At 37.4% G+C, this 23435-nt stretch overlaps 1 protein-coding gene across 2 annotated transcripts in view; it reads right to left on the bottom strand.

The window, feature by feature from the left end:
• The window catches only part of LOC113097506 (rho GTPase-activating protein 23-like), a 63742-nt gene extending 50406 nt beyond the window's left edge, over nt 1-13336 (bottom strand). Inside the window, exon 1 of one of the 2 annotated variants that reach the window (XM_026262727.1) lies at nt 12857-13336. In XM_026262727.1, coding sequence (XP_026118512.1) covers nt 12857-12865 — 9 coding nt within the window. In that variant the 5' untranslated portion in view covers nt 12866-13336. Of the gene's footprint in view, nt 1-3882; nt 4175-12856 lie in introns of those variants that run through there. The other variant, XM_026262725.1, reaches the window with a different exon arrangement.
• Between the last annotated feature and the right edge of the window lie 10099 nt (nt 13337-23435).

Raw genomic sequence — 23435 nt, forward strand, 5'->3', positions numbered from 1 at the left:
CTGACCAATCGAAATCCTGGCCCACTCTTAATGAACATTTTTTAGAACTGATTTGAGTATCTTGTAAAAGGAGTTCTATCAGGCTATCTTTGCATCTATCTGCTTTCCTTGTCTTTTTTTCCCATCCATCCATACATATTTGTGATCCTGGAGCACAAAACCAGTCTTAACTAGCACAGGTATATTTGTAGCAATAGCCAACTATACATTGTATGGGTCAACTGATTGATTTTTCTTTTATGCAAAAAAAAAAAAGGATATTAAGTAAAGATCATGTTCCATGAAGATAAATTTCCTACCATAAAACTATCAAAACTTCATTTTTTATAATTATTATGCATTGTTAAGGACTTAATTTGGACAACTTAAAAGGTGATTTTCTCAATATTTTGATTTTATTTTATAATTTTTTTGGCACCCTCAGATTCCAGATAAATATTTGTATCAATCAGATTCAGATTCAAATAGTTGTATCAATCAATAATCAATCAATTTATACTAAAAATTGACTCTTATGACTGGTTTTGTGGTCCATGGTCACAATTGTATTAAACCTGATCATCATGCTCTTCTGCATGATTTGATGTGATCCAAAAAGCATATTGAGCTTAAGTAGAAGAACATCTGACCCTCTGTACAAAGACTGATGATCAATGTCACTAATTTACTTATCAGATTAGTGACCTATGCATTGCAGAAAGTGAAATATTTATTTTAATATAACTAACTTACAGTTTTTCAATATTAAAAATCACTGTTTTTGAATATGTTTATAGACATTTAGACCCCGAAGAATATTGGCAAGGAAACATTAAACTAAAAAAGTGACAGTAAAGATATAATGCTAATAGAATGTTGTATTTTAAATGGGCCTTAATGTTGTTCTCTTTAACTTTATATACATCAAAGAATCCCATCAAAAATGTGTCACGTTTTCACAAAAATATGAAGCAGCACCACTGTATTCAACATTGATAAGAAAGGTTTCTTAAGCACCAAATCAGCATATTAAAATGGAGTAATGATTGCTCTTAAATTTTTGCTTTGAATCACATGAATAAATCACATTTTAAAATTCATTGAAATAGAAAACATTTCCTTTAAAATCACGCTAAAATTTTACAGTATTACTGTTTTTTTTTTATCAAATAAATGACAGTGACCATAAGAGACTTCTTCAAAAACATTTAAAAAATAAAATGCAACAAACCAATAGTAGTGAATAAAGAATGAAACAACTAGAGTGAGTGGAGTGTGTAAAGCAGCTCCGGAGGCCTGTGTGACAAGGATTCAAACAGCATCTGAGTGCTAATGGACCTCTACTCTAACATTCACCTCTCTGCTCTCATAGACCTAAACATTAAGTTTGTAGTTTTGCACACATTCTCTCTCTCTCTTCAGTGGAAGCGACTGTCAAGATACATAAGACTACAAAGGTCAGGAAGCACAAACTGCTCATGTACAACTCTGAGAACCTTCCAGGTTTGAACCAGACCTTCTAGGCTGAAACTTCTCATGTATTAGCAATGAATTACATTTTTAAAGCAGAGGGCGAAATCACAGTTGTTTAATGTTTCTTTGCATGATTAATAGATCATGCAAATTAAATAACTAAATAATTATATAACATAGATCATGCTATTATTAGGTAACAGACTGACAAAACAATAGTTTTGAATGTGTTCACTGGAGTCTGTGTGCATATGACTGACTGCTTTGATCTTATGTTTGTGAACACTAAATGCAATCTGCTGATCTCTCTAAATGAAGTGAAGTGTGTTCTCATGTTCTCTTCTCTCTCCATCTTTCGTTCCCTCCTTCTTGCCTAACCGCTTTGTGATAATTGAATCAGGGTTCAATTAGGCATGACTGGGAGAGAGAGAGTAGCACATTCACTCTCTCTCTCTCACACACACACACACTCATACCACACCCTCTGAGCAAAACAACACCAGACTATATTTGTAAGTGTATTTGGGTCCATAATGAGAAAATAGCATCCGTTTTTTAATCTCCCTCCTGGATCTTTTCTTGTTCTCTGTAAATATTATCTTCCCTCTCTCTTTCTCTGTGTGTCATGGGGATATTCATGTCATATTCACACACAGACTCAATTACTCACATAATTTACTTTATTGTCATACTCTAAGTATTTATTATGCCACTATAATATACTACCTTTTATGAAAAAGCCTAATAGATACAGAATCTCTGAAACATTAAAGCGAGTGCCAAGTATTCGAAATAAAGATACAACGATCCCATTTTTCAAGCAAAACGGCTCACAAAAATAAACTTGCCAGGTTTCAAATGCTAATATATATATATATATATATATATATATATATATATATATATATTTTTTAGATCAAAATCTGTACTGGTTGCCAAAAAAAATAAAATGATAATGATAATTATAATTATATGGCTAACCTAAATAACTACACCTGAATTCAAACTGATGATACATTATCACTTATTTATAGCATCCCAGCTCATTTTTAAAAGCAAACCATTATATTTGAGTGATTTTAATTTTACAGCATTCACTACAGACTTGTCTTATGATAAATATCTTCTGAATATAGATTATAGCTAAATAGCATCAGAATATAAAAAGGGTCCAAATGAAGAGCAGAGGAGAACCTCTGACTGTAAAACAAGAATTATATGACAAAGAAAAGATCTGAGACAGATAATAAAGTTATTGCCCTGGGTGATGTTGTAATGTGCGAGTGTACACCAAAACATACATGGACAGCACACACAGGCACACTCTCTCACTCAAATATACAGTGGTTTACAAATAAACGGTTCCTCTTTGTCTCCTCATAAATAAAAACAGACGTACAGATGAAGGCGCGTGCCTGCTCATGAGAGAAATATCCAGAAATAAAACACAATTCATTTTCTAAGTTTAAAACTGTCAGTAGTCAAGCAGATCAAACTGCAAAGAAGTCATTTACAAAATAATTTTGAATCTCAATGTATATAATATCTGTACTTGAAAACACTGAATATTTGATATTGTGATATGTGATATTACGGTATAAATCAAAAATTTTCACCAATATAATTTCTTTAATATCAGATTTACAGATAAATGCATTTATCTGTAAATTCAGATGGTCTCTAAATGAATATTTAAAATAATAATAATAATAATAATAATAAAGTACTGTTGGAGTAAATTATACACCTTTCTATATAACAACCATTTTTAACATGCAATAAAAGTGAAAGGAAGTTGTAAATAATACCAGTTTATTAACTTTTATATTTAGTAATCATGGAAAGACTTACATACAAAGGTTCTGTATCAAATATTAGAAACGTGTTTTCTAATTATGATGAGCAATTTGAATTAAACTTTATCGTTTACCACAAGCATAAATAAATAAATCTGAGTTATTTATGCACAGAAAACAATATCAAATGACTGAACTCGAGTTCTTCTGTGGTTAAATCATTGATAAATAGGTGAATGGCTTGTGCAGTGATTGATTGATTGACAGGATGTGCAGCTGAATCCTGAGCTCACGGCGGCGTTGACAACAACAACGTGATTTTTATCTTACAGAACGACAATTTCAGTCGTTTATCACGGTAAATACCCGCTTAATAAGCTACCGAGGGGTAAATGAGATCATTAACGCGAGCGCGCGGTTAAAAAGAGTGTCTGTAGTAGTAGCGGTGTCATCTGTTTGTAGCCACGCTACTTAATCCTCTTTGGAAATCATGCTCTCTGACTATTACAGCACTAGTGTTTAACACACACACACACACACACAACAATGTTCAACTCGACTTCACACAAACTTTTGCGGAGTATCCAAAGCTCAGTGCGCATTGCGTTATAGTATGGAGAAGTCTTGCACTTACTTCGTGTTCTGGATACGGAGGTATTCCAACAAGGCAAAATGCAACTCCATTCATTGGACAGCTTAACTTGTTTTCCAGGGGGATACCGAGAGGGGGTTTCGGGGGGAGGCGGGGGTCGCGATTAAGATGTATATAAAATAATTCTGCTTTGAGCGATTTATCTTGGACCGTGGCTTTCACCTATCCAAGTTTTCTTCAGTTCCCTCGCCTCTTTCCCGTTGTTTGGGCTGCCCGCAGTGCCCTCCCTCTCTCTTCCCTCGCCCCGATGCAAATCCGTTCAGTTCCTCCACTGGCCTGTCCCACTACAGCTATTAATCTGTATGCGGTAACGGGTGGCGCGCGGTGCGTCCTCTGGCGGCTATTACGCGAAACGTTGCTTTGCGTTCGCGTTCGGAAACTGTGACGTAGCAGGACGCGTGACGGGCGCCAGAGCGCGGTGCGTTCAAGGCCAGGAAAACAAAGCCCTCTTTGTACCCAGATAAAAAGATAGACGGGAACGAAAAGACATAACAGAAAATAGGAAGGTGAGTAAAGTATGAGCGTGTAGAGCGAAAGATACAACTACCAAGACGGCTTTATATGTTACTAGCAGCGAGCTACAAAAATGACCAAAGTAAAGTGATGGAATCAGATGATAATATCGTTGTATTAAATGATTAGTAAAACAGTGGGTTTTGTGTGTCTTTCGCCAATGGACCATGATATTCTTGGACTACAATGCAAATATCACAAATTCGGTTTCATAATAAGCTACATAAATGATACATTCAGTATCAACATATTACATTTGCATAAATTTATTAATGGTGTAACCATGGTACATATCCCCAAAATGTTTAACTTTATAATTTATGTATTCTAACAGCTATTCGTTCTCAAGTGAGACAAATGTAGCACTTTAACCTTAAAAGTGTTAAAAAATGGTTTACACGTTTACCTGGTCAATCATTTGAAAACAATATTTTAAAAAATTGTCAAAAAAATTGTTAAAAAAACAGCTTATATAAAAATGTTATTAATAAATAACAAAACATCAACTCTGCATATTAAATGACCTGTACAAATATTGAAAATTAGATTTTGTTTGCCACAAAAATATTTTAAAGCTATATTTTAAAATATTTCTGGCAAATGCACAGTAAACATACAACACATGAGCATTGTAAACATGATTTTGTAATTATTAGTAGATGACAGACTTGCTTAAACATGCTTAAAACATGGTATTACCATGGACTTTTTGTTAGTGTATATTCTGACTCGTCATTGGTTTACTAAAGAGATATCATGGCAAAATATTTTTTTTTCTTAAAGAGTGACACAACATGGGATGGTTATGAATTATGCATGGAGGAAAATGGGAGCTGGAGAGTTCAGAGGTTACAGATTGGGAGCTATAGCCAATGCAACCTGCAGAATGTGACGATTAAACATAGGCGCTTCAGTCTCTGCAGGTCACGCTGTGGTCATGACAGATCAATCAATGAGATGCAGGCAAACAGATGAGAAAATGTAGTATTGATTTAAAGGGCACTGCTTTTGACCGGTCATTTTACCACAGAAAAATACAATACTGGATTTAAAGTCTTACTTAGAAACAATGAATAAAAATAGCCCACAAAAGCGTTCATGTTTGTGTCTTTCAGTCTTGACTGACTTGAAGAACTGAAGCTGCTTGTCATTGGTATGTTAGTTTGATTTGTGGGAAGACTTAGGGTGTGAAATGACTGTCAAGTAAATATACAGTAGGAAGTCGACTCAAGCTGGCTCATTGTTATTGGCCGACCGGCGGCACATTGACAAAGCTGCCTGGAGACATGGCAAACAGTGACCTCACTTCTGTGCTCACTTAGATCAAGTTAAGAAACTCAGTGGTGGAGCACATTGGGTCACAGTGGGACAAAGGCAAAACAAAACCTTTCTTTTGTATGCTGTCTTGTTGATTAAATCGGACTGTATTGAATTGAAGAGTTAGGGAGTTCTGCAAAGCTGCAGACCATCAGCCAGTACATAAAAGGGGTCATATGATTTTGCTAAAAATAAAATTATTTTGTCTATTTGGTGTAATTCAATGTGTTCATGTGGTTTAAGGTTAAAAAAAAAACATTTTCCACATACTGTACATTACTCTTTCTCCTCTATACCCTGCCTTTCTGAAACATGTCGATTTTTACAAAGCTCATCAGTATGAAAAGTGAGGTGCGCTCTGATTGGCCAGCTATCCAGTGTGTTGTGATTGGACGAATGCCTCAAGTGTTTGATGGAAATGTTACAACCCTCACCATACTGTGATGCCGTGTGTCCCGCCACTACAAGACAAAACCAATAAATCTCATTACAAACAAGGCTTTTGTTGCATCCGGTTGGGACATAATTACTGATTAAAATAACTTATACTGTCTTTTTACATAAAACCATATCGCCAAGGCATGACGGGCGGCGTTATACAAATCTTTCCACATCATGAATTAGAGATTTGGGGGCATGTTAGAACGAACAGTTTTAGGGGGTCATGGACGAGTCTTAACTTTTATAAAGAATATCTCTTTGAATTTGAGATTCTATTCTTTGCAACTTTACAGATCTTCCTTTTAGGAAAATCTTCATATTTAGAATGATTTCTGAATCATGTGACACTGAACACTGGAGTAATAAAGCTGAAAAAACAGCTTTTTTTTTTTTTTTTTTACTTGAATGTGTGGTGTGTATGTGTTCGTGCTTGTGAGAAAGAGAGCTCAGAATTCCCTCCAGTGCCTATTATCCTCTCTTACACCAAACCAGATCAAATTATCCCAATAACCCCTGCAAGCCACAAGATAAGAGGAGATACAGCAACTGGGAGACTGTAGCTCTGTGCCAAAACACAGCCACATGTAGGTTCTTTTTCTCATAATTTCCATTCTGCTGCCCTTTTGCTTATTAAGCTCTTTTTGGCTTTTTCTTTTTTTTTTCATTTACTTTTATGTTAAAGTCACTCTTATGCATTGTAGCAAAACATTTGTTAAATCAAGCATGTATATGGCTCCAGCAGAGTTCTCCCCATGTGCTTCTCTCATCATCATCATCATCATCCATGCAGCACTCATAATAAAGCCCGGCAGCTAGCTTGAAAAAACTACACGTAGTACTACTGTGTTTTTATATAACAATCTAATGTTATGCTATAAAGTCAAGCTGTGTGGGTCTTTCCTGTTTCTTTTAGATGATGTACAGTAGTGTTCAAATAGAGTCCTATATTGAAAATGCCAAAAATTTGAATTTAAATTAGAATTTGTATTATTAGCATAACAGTTACATGAATTTCTGAATTTTGCAGTATTTGCTTTAATAACAAAAGCACTCGAGCTACATGAACCCCACAAGTTGGTGTTTAAATTTAGATTTGCTGGTCAGATGATCCAGCATGATTTAAGACGATTCAAAGAGCATCTTGAGCTTTTTTGAGAAGAACATCTGACCATCTGTACAAAGAGTCACTTGATCAGCGTCGCTCATTTACTTTGATTTAATTTAATTAATTAAATGACCTCTCTTGGTCATTTTACGTCATACTGTTTCTTTGTTTATACTTTCTAAGAATCCCAAAGCATTTTGTGTATTTCCAATAAAAAAAAAAAAAAAATCCAAAATTAATATGGACTCGTATGGTTGAACCCCACTTGTATGTGTCTGGGTCAGGAGGAGGGAGGGGTCACAGGGGTCATGACCCCATGTCTTCTGTGGTCCCTACAACCTGTCGTAAATCTACGTTGTTCAGTTTTTTTGGTGATGAAGAGACGTTGTGCTTTGTTGTGGAAGACTGATTTGAAACATTTTGTGTTCTACAAATTACCAGGCTAAAGAAAGAAAGAAACGTCATACTAAACCAGCAACAATCACTCAACTCTGACTTGGATTAAAAAAAAAAAATTATTATACAAGTGTTGACTACTTGCTATAAATATTTAATATATTTTGAGGCCCATAGAAAACAGTGTTTATATATAGTATGAATATATGAATGTGCAGCAGAAACATCTGTGATACTGTGCTCTATTATCCCTGGAGGAAAGAAGAACGCACTAAAAGGTAAAAATAACTGGAGTGAGAGGAAATGCTCTGAATTGTTACTGTATTGTGTTACATGAACTACCATTTTCTCTATTTATGAGCTGTGATGAGGATACTGAGATGGTTTTTGGTCACTGAGACCATCTCATGGTGCTTGTAAAGCGCAAACCTCCTGTTTCCTCATAATACACATGTGGAATAGCATACATACCACTGTTTCCTTTCTCTTTACATCACTTCCTTTGGGCTAAAGGTCAAACACCAAAGGGATGATGCATCTGTCTGACCCCAACTTGTTCAAAAACATGCATATATGCACTACAGTGGTTTTGAAATGATTTCAGCACTGAGAAAATAGATATTAACTGTTAAAAGAAATGTTATTGTTTCATTAAATGAGCTCCTCTGAGACGATACCTACATTTACAAAAAAAATGCCTTAGTAGAATAACCTTATATCCTGTTCAGTTCAACTGGTACCATTGCTTTAAAGTGAGCTGACTCTGTTAAATACATTAAGATCTGGAAAGCGCGTCATCTGTAAAACATATCTTAGAAGTACATGCCAGTTCCTTCAAAGCCACACAGTACATGCTCCATTTAAGAGCAATAGTTTTGCACCGTAGCCTCCCTTATAATTTACTGCAACTACAAAATCAATGTTTGCATTCTAAATCTATCAATGATGTTAGTTAGTTTGCTAATATGAGGCCGTTTTCTGCTGCCATGTGGAAACACGTGCAGATTAAACATGGAAACATCTGCTTCGGTGAGCACAAACCCTCAGCCATCTGCCCACTAACTGCAGAGTGGGATGAATTTCCCTCCAAATATAATCCATAATCTGTGTAATCTAGCCAGCATGATACCAAGACCGAAAATATCGCAATAGGGCCACGAGAGGGATGAAATAAATGATAGAGGCAAAATTGAAGAGCTAATGGAGGTAAAAGGGTGGATAAGAGGGCACAAGATGAAGAAAATATGAATGGGACCGAGATGAACGAGTGCAAGACAACCTCTCAATCTCTCACTCTCCAACACACACACACACTCATTTATGCAGTTCAATGCTGGTGGACAGTGATGAAGAAACAGGTCATAAGCTCCAGCTGTAATATCAATAACTACTCAAACAGCAGCAGAGAAAAAAGGCTCATTCAGACAACACGAGAGCTGTTTTGTCTTGTGGTGAGCCTGCAGAAGAAAAATGGCCTAAAGGTTGTCCCTTGCAGTAAATTTATTTCAAATCTACTTCAAATGGAAACTTGTTTTATTAAGTGTCTTCTGGATACAGAGTAGAAAATGGACAGTTGCTGTCTGAGTGCTGATCTTGAATGATTTAATGCTGATATTGTTGGAGAATCCATTTGAAAGCTGTTTTACTTTTGTAATGTGACAAGTCATGCGCCACTCCAAGTGTATTAATATAATGTCCAATAGCACTTTTTGTATCACTTGCTCACCATTGGATCCTCTGCAGTGAATGGGTGCTTATAGAATAAGAGTACAAAAAGCTTATGTTTGCAGTCGTGGTATTGCCAGACCAAGATTTGAACCCACAACCCTAGGTTTAAGAGTCAAACTCTCTAACCACTAGGCCACGACTTCCCCAAATCCATAGTGTTGCTTAAAAAAGTAACCTTGTCTAAATAAGGAGAGAAATATGCACAGATACAAGCGAACATTCACAAGCGAAAACAGTCCAATACAGTTCTAAACAATCAGCATTAATGAAGCATTTATATGGATTATGGACTCGGATTTGGCTAGAAGTAGCAGTTTAAAGTTATACCACCTTAATGGTATATTTGTTTCTTACAAACAAACAGCGTTTGGTTCCTAGATGATAATAGATGGACTGAAATTGTTTGGATTACTTGTGGATTATGATGATTTTATTATCAGCTGTTCTAACTATAAATCTGCTGTGAATCAATTTATCAGCAGGTTATTTAATGCTAAATCTTTCTAAATCTGTTCAGATGGAGAGGCCAACTAATCTACATCTTGGATGACCTGAGGGTGACTAAATGTTTTTAGCAAATTAAAATTTTTGGATACACTATTTCTTTAAGACACGCTGGTGGGGAGAATCTAAAATAAGAAAATATGGATTGGTTAGAAATGTTATCTGACTTTTTCCAAGACCACCAGTGAAACTGATAAGAATATACAGACTCCACTTTATGGTATTTAAATAATATGTTGACCAATATTCTTGTACATACAGAAGCTGTAGAGGCAGTACAAAAAGTGCTGAATAATATTTTTTTTTTTTTTTTTTTTTGCTGATGTATTCAGACATCTGAAATGTCTGTTTATTTGGCAGATCTTGCATCTAATCCACATCATCTGAGATAAAGAAATGAAACAATGTGCAAGTTTCACTCAGAAATGAAGCTGACTGCAAAATGTCAAATCTGGAGCGAAATTTCATATATATATTTACGGATTTAAGGATTAATTTAAGGATTACAAATAATTGCTGCATATTAGATACCAATAAATACGGACCAATCAAATGGACCGGGTCCCCTTCCTCATTAGGTCTAATTCATCCACAGCCACTACTTTCATTTTGTGAAAGTCTTTTTTATACATATCATAGATTAATGTACAGCTTTTGATGATGTTAAGACAAAAAGAAGCTACAGACAGATCAGAAGAATCTAGCAGGACGAACTCAGCTGTTATTTTTAGTAGGTTTGCACTTGTGCTTACAGAGCCAGCTACTGTTACTGTCCTCCAGTCATTCCATACACCTGATCAATGAGACAACCTTCACACACACACACACACACACACACATATATATTTTCTGGACTGTATCATAGTCCAGGAAAAATGTCAAGTATGCGAAGCTTTTTTCCTTTTACCTTATACTCCCCTGCACCAATTAGAGCAGAGAAGTGTGTTACTTTTTTTTTTTCGTTATATCGATCTACTGCTATTCTCAGTCTAACCCTGTTGGCATTTTTCCATGACAATGCATTTACACAAATAAACACACATTTGGAGGTTGGATCAGGTCTCTGTTCAGCTCTGCCCCGCTCTGCCCATAACAGCCTCTTCCTATTCCTCTCGTAACACTCAATTACACATGAGTGATACTTCTGAATGTCAAACACTATAAATCTACAGGGGAAATGGGAATCTGAGATATTATATGAAACATCCGCACCACAATATTAGCATTAATCAAGCTAAGGATCATGTCACAAACTAATATGTCATTAAACAGACATAAATTGCTTCAAAAATGCTGTTGATTGATTCACACACAAAGGTAAAGGAATATAATGAGAGACATGTTATATTCCAGTGGTGCCGCTATTTTTGCAGTATTTTGTATTCACAGGTCCTCATATTCTCACACACATTCACACAATGTAATGTTTCTAATAATACAACTGTCCTATTCAATGACACCCCTTCTATTGCATGGGGATGACATCACCTGGTTGGCGTTAGCCTTGAGCGAGACGTGGCTGAAAACGTGCCATGTCCCCGGCTGAATGAGTGCATGAATAATTCATCACTGGAGAGTGGGAAAAACAGCGAAGAAAAAAAAAAAACACTTAAAGAGGGAAATATGTTTTAGCAAATAAATGTTTTGCTAAATGCTTTTCAAACGTGGCTAAAATGCATTCAGAATGCAGTGTCATGGTCTTTCTCTCAAACTCGTGGCTGTCCCAAAGGAACAATTGAGACTGTGACATAATGCTCAGACAGAAAATTCAGCCCAGGGAATCAGCATCCTTGTTTCTCTTTAGTGTCACTGCAGGAAAGAAATGCAGCTGCTTGTCATACATTTGACTTATATATATATATATATATATATATATATATATATATATATATATATATATATATATATATATATATACAATAGTAGCAATATTTAATAAATAATATATGAATATCAATATTGCTATTAATTCTTATATAGAAATTAATAATTATATATGCTTTAAGACTATTCAAAAGCAACATTTAGTATTAGCTCCATATTAGTGGAATGTTCAATGTAAAATCTGTATTTGTGAATCCATCATCAGCTTTTGAGAAATCTTAATTTAATATATTTAATACATTTATTTATTGTCTCCTTTCTTTTCCAATACATGATTGCACTTTATTTTAAGGTGTCCTTGTTACATTGTAATGATACATTTATTACTGAGTAATATTAATTAACTACATGTACTTATTCTATGGTTAGGGTTAGGATTAGGGTTTGTTTTATGGCTTGCTTGCATGTAATTATGCATCATTTATTGTTATTATAATAGTAACTAAATGTAACCTGTAACAAGGAGACCTTAAAATAAAGTGTTACCAAATAATTTTAGCTTGCAATTTTTTTGTGTGTGTGATTACAGAAGCACCTCTGTAACCCTACTGTAGTAATTTCCCCACTGGGGTTAATCAAGTTTGACTAAACTGAAACAATCTGTCATGTTTATTTAAGTGCAATATTACCTAAACTTCATTACAATGCTAACCTAAATCTGCAGTTATCAAATATGATATACTTGTCTGGACTAGTATCTGCACGCTCATGTTTTAGGTGCATCGCTGTCATGCAAAGCAGAGTTTAAGGTTACTCTTATCTGATTTTAAGCAGTGATACAGCAAAGACTGTGTTCAAATCAAATGGTGACACTGATACCAACACCCTTTCTCAGTTAAATGCTGTATGAAATTCTTTGAATGAAATCAGCATCACAAAGAGACATTCATGAGCAGAATAAGATAAAAACATTAAAAGCAGGCGGTAGAATGAAGGGTTGTCTTGCTGTTAGAGATTGATGCTGCTGTGCATCCTGCTGTGCTGTTTGCTTTAGCCCGAAGCATCACTGGCATGAAATGGGAAACATGTTTGTTCTGTGTAATAGTACACAGGCTGTATGTGGCTCACCTGCTCCATGCTTCAGCAATCCCTCTTCCGCCTCCTGTTCCCACACATGGCACACTATTCCGGCTTCTTAGTGCAATATTCCCTCAGTATCCTCCCTAATTAAGCAATCCTTACAAAAATCCACAGAAGTCCTTACATAGCCGGGAGGCTCCCTGAAGATGAGCCACTGAGATTCATTCCCTCTCCGACAGCCTGTTATCCAGTCAAATGCTCTGGAGTGTTCCTATTATCTGTGACACTCTCTCTCTCTCTTTCTCTCTTTCTCTCTTTCTCTCTCTGTCTGTCTGGTTTTGTTGTAATCCTTTGCTCCAGGCTATGTGCTAAAGCAAAGGCACAGGGTCAGGGCTGTGGCTATGATTTCCTCTTCTCCGTAACGGTGGAGGATACGAGACTCCCTCTCACTGGTTTGTTTGCTTCACACTCTTCACCTTGCCTTCATGCTTCCAACTCAACCCTCCCTCTTTCTCTTCCCACTTCCCTCCTCTCCTTCCCTTCCCCCACTCGTATGGATTCTGAGGGAGAGGAAGGGGGGGGTTGGTCATAGTGGTACCATGTGACTCCCAGTGCTGGGCCGTGGGACCCAATGAACTGAAGCCTTTTCTGTATCTATGGTGGGGACCCCCTGATGCCCAGCCCAGCTCATGCCTGAGAGGAAGCTTCTGTCACCATTGGCAACCATAGAGCACAGCAGCCATAATGTGAGTGTGACATGCTCATGTGAGACTCTGCAGCAACATGCTGTGCTGAGAACATGCAGCTACATGCAGTTTGCGTATAAATTAAATAAGGCTGCTTTCGCTGTGTGTGTGAGAGAGAGAGCGAGAGAGAGAGAGAGTCAAATGTGTTTGATTTAGAGTTTTACTGACCTCTGTAAGGCATGCATGTTTTTCATACTCTTAGAGATTAAATATAAATGTCATGTTCCCACAGTCCTGGAAAACCTGTGCACTCTTAACAATGAAGATTCTTTACTAGCATTGATGGTTCCACTAACATCAATGGAACTTTTTTTCCACTGAGCAAAATATTCTTTATACACTCTCAGAAAAAAAGGTACAAAAGTGAGTGAGTGAGTGAGTGAGTGAGTGAGTGAGTTAAGGTACCAATGTGTACAGATGTGTGCCTTTTGAATAGGTACTGCCCCAGTGACAGCTTTTGTACTTTTTTTTCTAAGAGTGTATTAGAAAAAGGTTCTTAAGATTATTAAATTGTCCTTTGCACAAAGAAAAAAAAATGGTTCTAAGAACCTTGTTTCTTTAATCTATGGGAAACTAGAATGAACATTGACATTATTATGCAAACCCCCTTTGGAGCCTTTATTTTTAAGAGTATATATATCTGTCTTGATAAAATGTAAAATAAATGTTATTTATAGGTCTGGGGGAATTAATAAAAGGACATCTAAAACATTTTGTTCTCTGGTTTTAATGTATTTCATCAATAAACAATTATATTTTGTGACTGTTAAGGTATTTCATTTCTATCTCTATTTATATATATAAACTCTTTGAAATTGTAATAATAATATATACAGTAATATTGCTGGGTTTATTTTTTATGTCTCTTCTTAATGATCTTAAAGCATTAAAAGCCTTACCAACCCCATTTTTTTAAACATTTATTGTGTTTGACATTTACTTTGTTGGTAGACAGGTAAAGGCGTCCCGGGAGCAAAAAAGCAAAGAAAAAAATCCATGTCTGTACTGGTTTGTATTTGTTTAGTACATCAAAATGTTATTTGTTCTACCCTACACCTTATATTTGTATATAAAGCCAAGTATAATCAGTATAACAGATACAACCTTTTGCATTATCAGATACAAAACAGTAGGCATATTTACTTTTCTCAGAGTCTTTCAACTGATGACACACTTGGTTGCCCCCAAAGGAAGGTTTTGTCAGTTTCAGCTCTCATTTGGGGACGTATTTTCCCCAAACTAGTACACACATGCATACACAGAAATACACCCTCACACACAAAGTCCCATGTACAGACAGGAAAGGCTTGGAAGGAACAGGCATGCTTGGTTAATCAGGAAAAAGACATCCTTGGTCATTTCCCTCAACCTACATGGAGAAAATCCATGATTCACCCAATCACAACAGGAGCAGAGCCAAGTCTGGGAAACTTTATCTATCACACTTCCCCTGGTCTATTGTCACCCCTTCATTCATTTCGCACCTTTTTTATCTGTCTTTCTCTATTATAGGAGGGATTCTTCAGACTTTGAAAACCTCAAACACATTATGATGCAAATATCTACAAACTGGAATGAAATAAATCCTCTTTTCTGTGAGAAGGCTGTACAATCTGAATGTGGTTGCTATCATAAATTCGGTCCATTGTTGAGATCAATAATGTTCTCTTTAGTTCATGCCTCCTACAAATCTAGATGCAGTTGAAATGTTTGTCCTCTAGATGGAAGTAGAGGGAATTAAAGGTGGATCTGACATCTTTTTCTTTAAAGAGTGGCTCACACACCCTGAACAAACTGGCAAACTATCGTCCAGTTTAATTATTGCATACTCAGACTTACTGCTGCTCCACATTACTTCCTTGTGTCTATTGCTGTTGAAATACAAGACTTCTTCCTCATTCTACCTAACTTGGGGATTTTTTCAATGAGTTGTTTCACCATTCTCAAGATATGTGAAAAATACTGTACATATGATAAAAAAAAAAAAGAAAATCCAAATACTTTTATGGATTGTAAGTGTAGGTTGTACGTCATTGTCTTTCTAATAAAAAGTGACATTCACATGCAATCAGTTGGGGATGTGACAAAATTGATAAAATACAATAATGGTTAAAAATCTGTAAACAAACCTATTATACATTATTAAAACCAATGCACTTTTGAAGCCTTTTCTGTTCTCAGGACAGAACTATATATATATATATATATATATATATATATATATATTGCCATACTTGATATGAGTTAATAAAAATAAAAAATAAAATAAAAAAGTGGACCAACTTACCAATCAATATGCCAAGCAAAAGAATCTTGTTTCCAGACATACTTAAAACACCAAAGAAATTAAAGAAATGTAATGAAAATGTTGCATATACAGTAGGATATCTTTTTTTTATTATTATAAAATATTTTGGTTTCATTGATTTATTTCATTTATGTTGTAATTTTAACTCTTATTTGTTGAGGTTTCTTTCTTTTCTTTTTTCTTTTTTTTTTAAAGCGGTAATTGTCAAGGAAATTAGAATGACGTATTTTCTTGGAAACAATGCATGGCATGACATTTTCCTTGAGCACCAAAAGTTTTGTTTGTTTTGTATATAGTACTTTGAGGACACGTGTTTGACAGGGCTAACAGGTTTTGTGTACCTGCGAGTACGTGCACATTCCATTGTAACAAATGGCAGTGTTCTAGGATTTAAAAAGATCTACAGTCTGATGAAATAAACCTACTTTGACCCACTAATGTATGCAATCAAGCTGTGGATTCCCAGAATTGTTCAAGAGAGAGACAGACAGCTTGCTGTGCTTCCTGATCTAATGTTGAACAACTCAGCTCTAGTTTTCTGAAACCTCAGGTCAATAATTTTTCTTCAGAAATTTATAATTTCTTCATCAAATTCAGCAATGGTCTTTACCATGGCATAAAATCCGTCATCATTTATTTACCCCCATGTCACTCTAAACCACCACAGGTGTAAAAAGTGCTGAGAAATTCTGCCTTAAGTTACTATAGATGTGCTATGTCTAAAGGTTTATTCAACTTAAAATTATGTACCTAGCCATATAAAAAAGTATTTATGCCAGTATACACATTTTTAACTTTAAAGATAGACTTTTAAAATACAAGAGACAATAGAGATTTTAGCATTTTGGATGTAAAAACTTTGTAAAGCCATCCTTCGAAGACGTCAAACTTGAAACCTGTCACCTGATTATTTTCAACTAAAATTAGCAGCAGGTTTTTACTATGGTTTGACATTTGAACATTGTGATTTTTAAGACAAAAGATGTTGTTGTGCTGCTTGGGTACTTTCCTATTGAGAATGGGCAACGAATTTCTAGCTGGATACTTTAGATTGGGCCTTGTGTCTCACCTGGTTGCCCTTTGACGACAACATTGCTCAAACACTTGCCCTGATTCATACGTGTCATTTTATCAGTAATAGATCCATCATGATTCATAACACGGCTGATTTGAATGAACTGAATGACTCCATCTGTCGTCCTCCACTTTACTGTCCTCTCTTCGTACACCATATCTCTATCTTCAAATCCCTCTGTACTTCATCTTCTTTCTCTTTTTCATTGTTTCTTTGCATTGGATTTCGACAGATGATCTCTCTCGTTCATATCAAACAGTTTGGTAAAGAGCGCTTCCTGTGTTGTGTGCATGACTAACCTAGCAGATACTGTATCTGATGAACCTGAAAACGGTGCTTGGTGGTATTTTAGGTTGTTTGCTTAATAACAGAATACTACTATGAGCGAGAAGCAATTTTTTAAAAGCCACATCTTCAACATTTATTACTGAATTTATGACTCATTTTACTCAGCTGTGAGCTAGTTGATGCCTGCCGCATGTGTCTCGCCCTTTTTTCTAAATAAATGTTGCTATAATTAGACCATTTAATAAAGAATGAAAAGCACTTTCTTTTTTCCATTCTAGTAAACAAATCTTTTTCTTTTGTGCTTAATTTAATTGCATATTAAGCTGCCTATTATTATTTTTTTGCTTCTAAATTTAATTTGTTCAATTGTTAGGATCATTTTGCTGTTTTCTTAAGCCAGGTGCACACTTTATAATAGTCCTTTATAATTATCAGACTGTACAAACAGCATCCCAAGTCATATCAGATCTCAGCTGTCATTCATGTCAGACTGTGTGACAGTCAAGACTCATTAAAAACAGACATACACAAGAAGACTCAAGTTTTACGTCATAATTTTGTGACACTTTCAGTCCATGGACAAGGCAAGAAATGTTTAAGTGGGTGGACCTACATAAAACTGGGTGGGCAAAGTGAAGCATTTGAAAACTGCATATCAGATTGCCAACAGAAAATACAGCACAAAGATTCAATACACAATAATACTACTAAACCATTGAATAAATAAATTTTAATTTCAACATTTACTAATACATTATTAAAATTAAAATGTTTTATCTGTTAACCGTACCTGGGCTGAAAATGGGCCATTGCCCGCCCATAGCTTCGTCACTGTTTCAGTCATATACAAGAAGGATAAAAATGGTGACTATAGCAAACAAAAATTCTTAATTTTGATCATGGCTTGTCTTGAATATCCACAAGGCTGTGGGTCCTGATGGCATCCCAGGCCGTGTGCAAACTGTAGCAACCGTTCCACAGACAATGCTATTGCTTTCACACTACACACTGCTCTCTCCCACCTGGAAAATAAGAACACTTATTATGTGAGAATTCTACAACATTTGAATTTACAACATTTATTTGACCAACCAAACATGTTAGAAGAACACACACATACCTTTAAATAAAATAAATAAAAACAATAAATAAAATAAGTCAAGGCTGATTTATACTAGTCCGCAAGTTCTCTTGGGTGTGTCATGCTGTCTAGTCTCTGTTTCCCTGGGTGTCCACTAGTGGGCTCACTTCCCCTTAGGCACTTCATCGTAGGCACTAGTATTCCTCTAGTCTTGTCCTGTCATCTCTGTAATTGCACTCCTGTTAAGTGCAGTATTTTCCTGTTGTTTGTATGGAGTCCTGGTCATGTTTCATGGGACCAAGGGGGGTCGCTCAGGAATGAGTGGTCGAGAGGAGGTCCGGCATCACTCTCCACTATGGCCCCCCGTCGACCCTGGGTTCGGGAGGAATGGATTGGAGCCGGCATCTCACAATTGTGGACTGAGAGGGGAAAGGAGGCGCAAGTCTGCCGAGCCAGCGCCGCTGCACAAGATGGCCCCCAACCCAGCGCCACTGCGAAGAATGGCCGCCAACCCAGCGCCATTGCACAGGATGGCAAATCGAGTCAGGTGTTTGTGGACCCTCCAGAGTCGAGTCAGGTGCTCATGGACCCTCCAGAGTCAGGGTTGGTCACCATTGACCCTCCAGAGTCAGGGTTAGTCACCGTTGACCTTCCAGAGTCAGGGTTAGTCACCGTTGACCTTCCAGAGTCAGGGCTAGTTCCTGTTGACCTTCCAGAGTCGAGTCAGGTGCCCGTTGAATTTCCAGAGTTGAGTCAGGTTCCGGTTGACCCTCCAAAGTTGAGTCAGATGCTTGTGGACCCTCCAGAGTTGAGTCAGGTGCTCATGGACCCTCCAGAGTCAAGGTTAGTCACCATCGACCTTCCAGAGTCAGGGCTAGTCACTGTTGACCTTCCAGAGTCAGGGCTAGTTCCTGTTGACCTTCCAGAGTCGAGTCAGGTGCTTGTGGACCTCCCAGAGTCGAGTCAGGTGCTCGTGGACCCTCCAGAGTCAGGGTTAGTCACCGTTGACCTTCCAGAGTCAGGGTTAGTCACCTTTGACCTTCCAGAATCAGAGCTAGTCACTGTTGACCTTTCAGAGTCAGGACTAGTCACCATTGACCTTCCAGAGTCAGGGCTAGTTACCGTGGATTTTCCAGAGTCAAGGCTAGTCACCGTTGACCTTCCAGAGTTAAGTCAAGTCACTGGTGATCTTCAAGGACAGAGTCAAGTCACCATTGATCTTCAGGGACAGAGTCCAGTCACCAGTGATCTTCAGGGACAGAGTCCAGTCACCAGTGATCTTCAAGGACCGAGTCAAGTCACCGGGGTTCTTCATGGGAAAATTCAAATCACCAGTAATCTTCATGAACAAGGAAACACCATGGGAGTACCAGAGTCTCGTCATTTCTCTGTGGAATTACCAGAGCCTCTCCACGTCTCTGATGAACTACCAGAGCCTCCCCACGTTTCTGCTGAACTATCAGAGCCTCTCCACGTATCTGATGATCTACCAGAGTCTCTCCTCGCTTCTGCGGAACTTCCAGAGCCTCGTCACGTCTCAGTTGAACTCTCTGAGCACCCGACTAATCCTGCTGTGGCCATGGAGGCTACCCTTAACTTGTTCATGTTTTTTGTTTCAAACTTGCCAAATCAAGAAACCCTTTCTTTCTTGTCTGTGTCTTTCGTTCTGTTTCCCTCTAAGGACCTGGCCCTCCATCCCTCCCCCTGATCCTCCGCTGGTCCACCACCCTCCTGGACTCCTTGTTTTGTGTTGCACTTCTCTTGTCTCTGTTTCCCCATTTTACCTGGTCGTCTTGTCTCTGTTTCCCCATTCTACCTGGTCCTCTTGTCTCTGTTTTCCCCATTTTGCCTGGCCCTCCATCCCTCTGTCCCTCCCCCTGGTCCTCCACCGCTCCACCTCCCTCCTGGTCTCTTTGTGTTTTTGGTTTTCCCTTGGGTTCAGGTGGAGCATCTGGCAGCTGCTCCGTGGAGGAGGGGGTAATGTCACGCTGTCTAGTCTCTGTTTCCCTGGGTGTCCACTAGTGGGCTCACTTCCCCTTAGGCACTTCACCGTAGGCACTAGTATTCCTCTAGTCTTGTCCTGTCATCACAGTAGTTGCACTCCTGTTAATTGCACCAGGTGCAGTCACTTTATTGTCATTAGCCTCCCTATAAATACCAGTCTTTTCCTGTTGTTTGTATGGAGTCCTTACCCTTCATGTATCCAGCATTCTCGTTCCCCGAGATTCTTCCCAGTCTGCTCGTCCTCCGAGTGCTCTCGTTTCCCGAGTTCCCTTTCCTGTCCCTTTCCTTTTGTTTGTTTATTTTGGACAGTCTTTTTGGTGTTGACCTTTGCTTGTTTCTGACTACGATTTGGATTACCCTATAATAAAGACATCTACAGTTGGATCTCTCGCTCTCCCTGTGTCTCTCTGGGTACACGATCGTCACAGGGTGAGCACGGAAAATTATGCCACTGGGGTGTTGCCAGAAATTCGATTTGAGTGCGTTCTCGTCTGTGCCGGCGTTTGTGTGAAACAGAAGCAGTTTATGTGAAGTTAAAACTCCATCAGGTTTTCAGAATAATTGTTTTTTTTTTTTTTTGAGAAAAAAAAATTGTTTGCATAGTTTGTCCAAGGCTTCTTATTTAAAGTACGTTTTATATTTATTGTATAAAATAGAATTATAATTAATTTAAATATTAATTATACACTATTTGCTTCAAGTAAAAAAAACAGCCAATAGTTTAAGATTGTTTAAAGTTTGTACATAAAGAAATGATTAATTCATCAATTCATCCCAACACGTATACTGGCCATACTGGCATATACTGACAAAATTTTCACTGGTGATTCCCGATGGTTTTAGAGGACAATTACAGTACTCCTTGTCGCTTCCATGTTGTTTCAAAGAATAGTACAATTTCGAATACGACAAATATAAAAACCATGTCCATTTGGGAAGGTGCGCTCGCAGTCAGCAGAGGCTCGCGAATTAGAGCCAGGCGAAAATATAAATCCAGCTCAACTTTGTTTGTTGCTGTCTTCTAAATAATGCCGCGAGTGGGGCTTGAGGAAGTAAAGTTGGTTTCGTCTGCTCATTCTGACCTGATGCAGCCCCTGAAGTGATACACAGGAAACAGAAATATTGCAAAATAATAATAATAACGCGACTAAACAAAACGAAATAACATTATAACATTTCATCTTGTTTTGGTCAATGAAAATGAAGAGAAATTTTAGCATAGTTTTTATTTTATAAACCACATTTAGTCTCATTTTTATTTGTCAACAATATTGCATTATACATTTAATTATAGTCATCATCACATGACAAGCATTTGCATTACTCAACTTGTTTTCGTTACATGATAAAGATTTGTTGACAATGATATTTAGTCATAATTTTGACAAAAGCAACACTAATCCAAAGTCATCGTCAAATTTGCTGACGACACAACAATAATAAGCCTGATCACTGACAATGATGAGACGGCCTGCAGAGAGGATGTGAGCACCCTGACTAAATGGTATCAGGAGAATCTCACTGACAAAGGATCTGGTGGTGGATTTCAGGAGACAGAGCAGAGAACACATAACCCATCACCATCGACAGGACACCTGTGGAGCGGGTAAACAGTTTTAAGTTCCTCTGTGTTCACATCAATGACATGGTGTTTCACATGGTCTACACACACTGATGCAGTGTTGAAGAAGGCACATCAATGCCTCTTTCTCCTGAGATGGCTGAGGAAGTTAGGAATTAGCCCCAGCATCCTCAGAACATTCTCTTTCTGCACTGTGGAGAGCATCCTGACTGGATGCATCAATGCCTGGCTTGGAAACAGCACAGCTGGCAACCGCAAAGCTCTACAAAGTGTTGTGCGAACTTCGCGCCATTGTTGAAGGCAAGCTTCCCTTCCTCCAGGACATCTACACCAGGCAGTGCATAGGGAAAGCCCAGAGGATCATCAGTGACTCCAGCCACCCGTCCCATAAACTGCTCTCCCTGCTGCCCTCGGGAATACATCTCCTCAGCATCTGATCCCACACTGGCTGACTGAGGGACAGCTTTTCAGACTGAAGAACGGTCAGGAATAACACACCCTAAAGCTTACTCCCACTATACGGTATGCCACACACTTCATAGTTCAATACTGGAATATACATACACACTGCACTTATACTCCACCCCAAAATGAAAATTTTGTCATTAATCACTTACCCCCATGTCATTCCAAACCAGAAAAAGCTATATTTCGTCTTCAGATAACAATTTAAGATATTTTGGATGAAAAACGAGAGACTTGTGACTGTGCCAGAGACTGCCAAGTAAGTTACACTGTCAAAGTCCATAAAAGTACGAAAGACGTTGTAAGAATAGTCCATTTGCCAACAGTGGTTCAACTGTAACATTATGAAGCAACGAGAATACTGTTTGTAAGCGAAGAAAACAAAAATAACAACTTTATTCAACAATTCCTTTGTCTATGGGACAGTCATAAGCCTCCTGGTTTTCCTCCAAAATATCTTAAAGGGGATTAATGACAAAATGTTCATTTGGGGGTGGAGATTCTCTTTAATACAATAATCTATCTACTAACACTGTTTACCATCCATTGCACACCTATGACATTCTGTGTATTCAGTTTATGTGTAATCTGCTGCACCTTTGCATATTTTCTGTATATATGTGTACATAATCTAGAAAGTGTACATACTGTGTATAATGTGAATTGCCAACTGTAAGTACAGTGCACAGCATTAATGAGTACACGCCCTCTAAAATGTAATAAATTCAGCAATTACTCTTTACTAAGAAGACATGTTAGGGTTCTTTGGAGATATAATGTTCCAACAAACCTGCTTGATCGATTACCAAAGAATAATGGCAAAAGTATTCAGCAAAATAAGATTTTCTTATCAAAGTGATATAATTTTGGGTTGCAAAAAAAAAAAAACCCTCAGTTACTAAAAAAAAGGTTTAAGGCTATTTTTGATCAACAGGTAAGTATATTGAACCAAAATTCTTAAAGACAAGTAATTTCCTTACAATTAAAAGTGTTATATAGCCCACTGAATCATACTCAGAATTATTGCTGGCAGCAGTGGAACCACTTGAGAGAGAACTGCCAGGTGACTTAATTCTTA

This window comes from Carassius auratus, unplaced genomic scaffold (genome assembly GCF_003368295.1).
Source record: "Carassius auratus strain Wakin unplaced genomic scaffold, ASM336829v1 scaf_tig00216322, whole genome shotgun sequence".
NCBI classification, from domain to species: domain Eukaryota; kingdom Metazoa; phylum Chordata; class Actinopteri; order Cypriniformes; family Cyprinidae; genus Carassius; species Carassius auratus.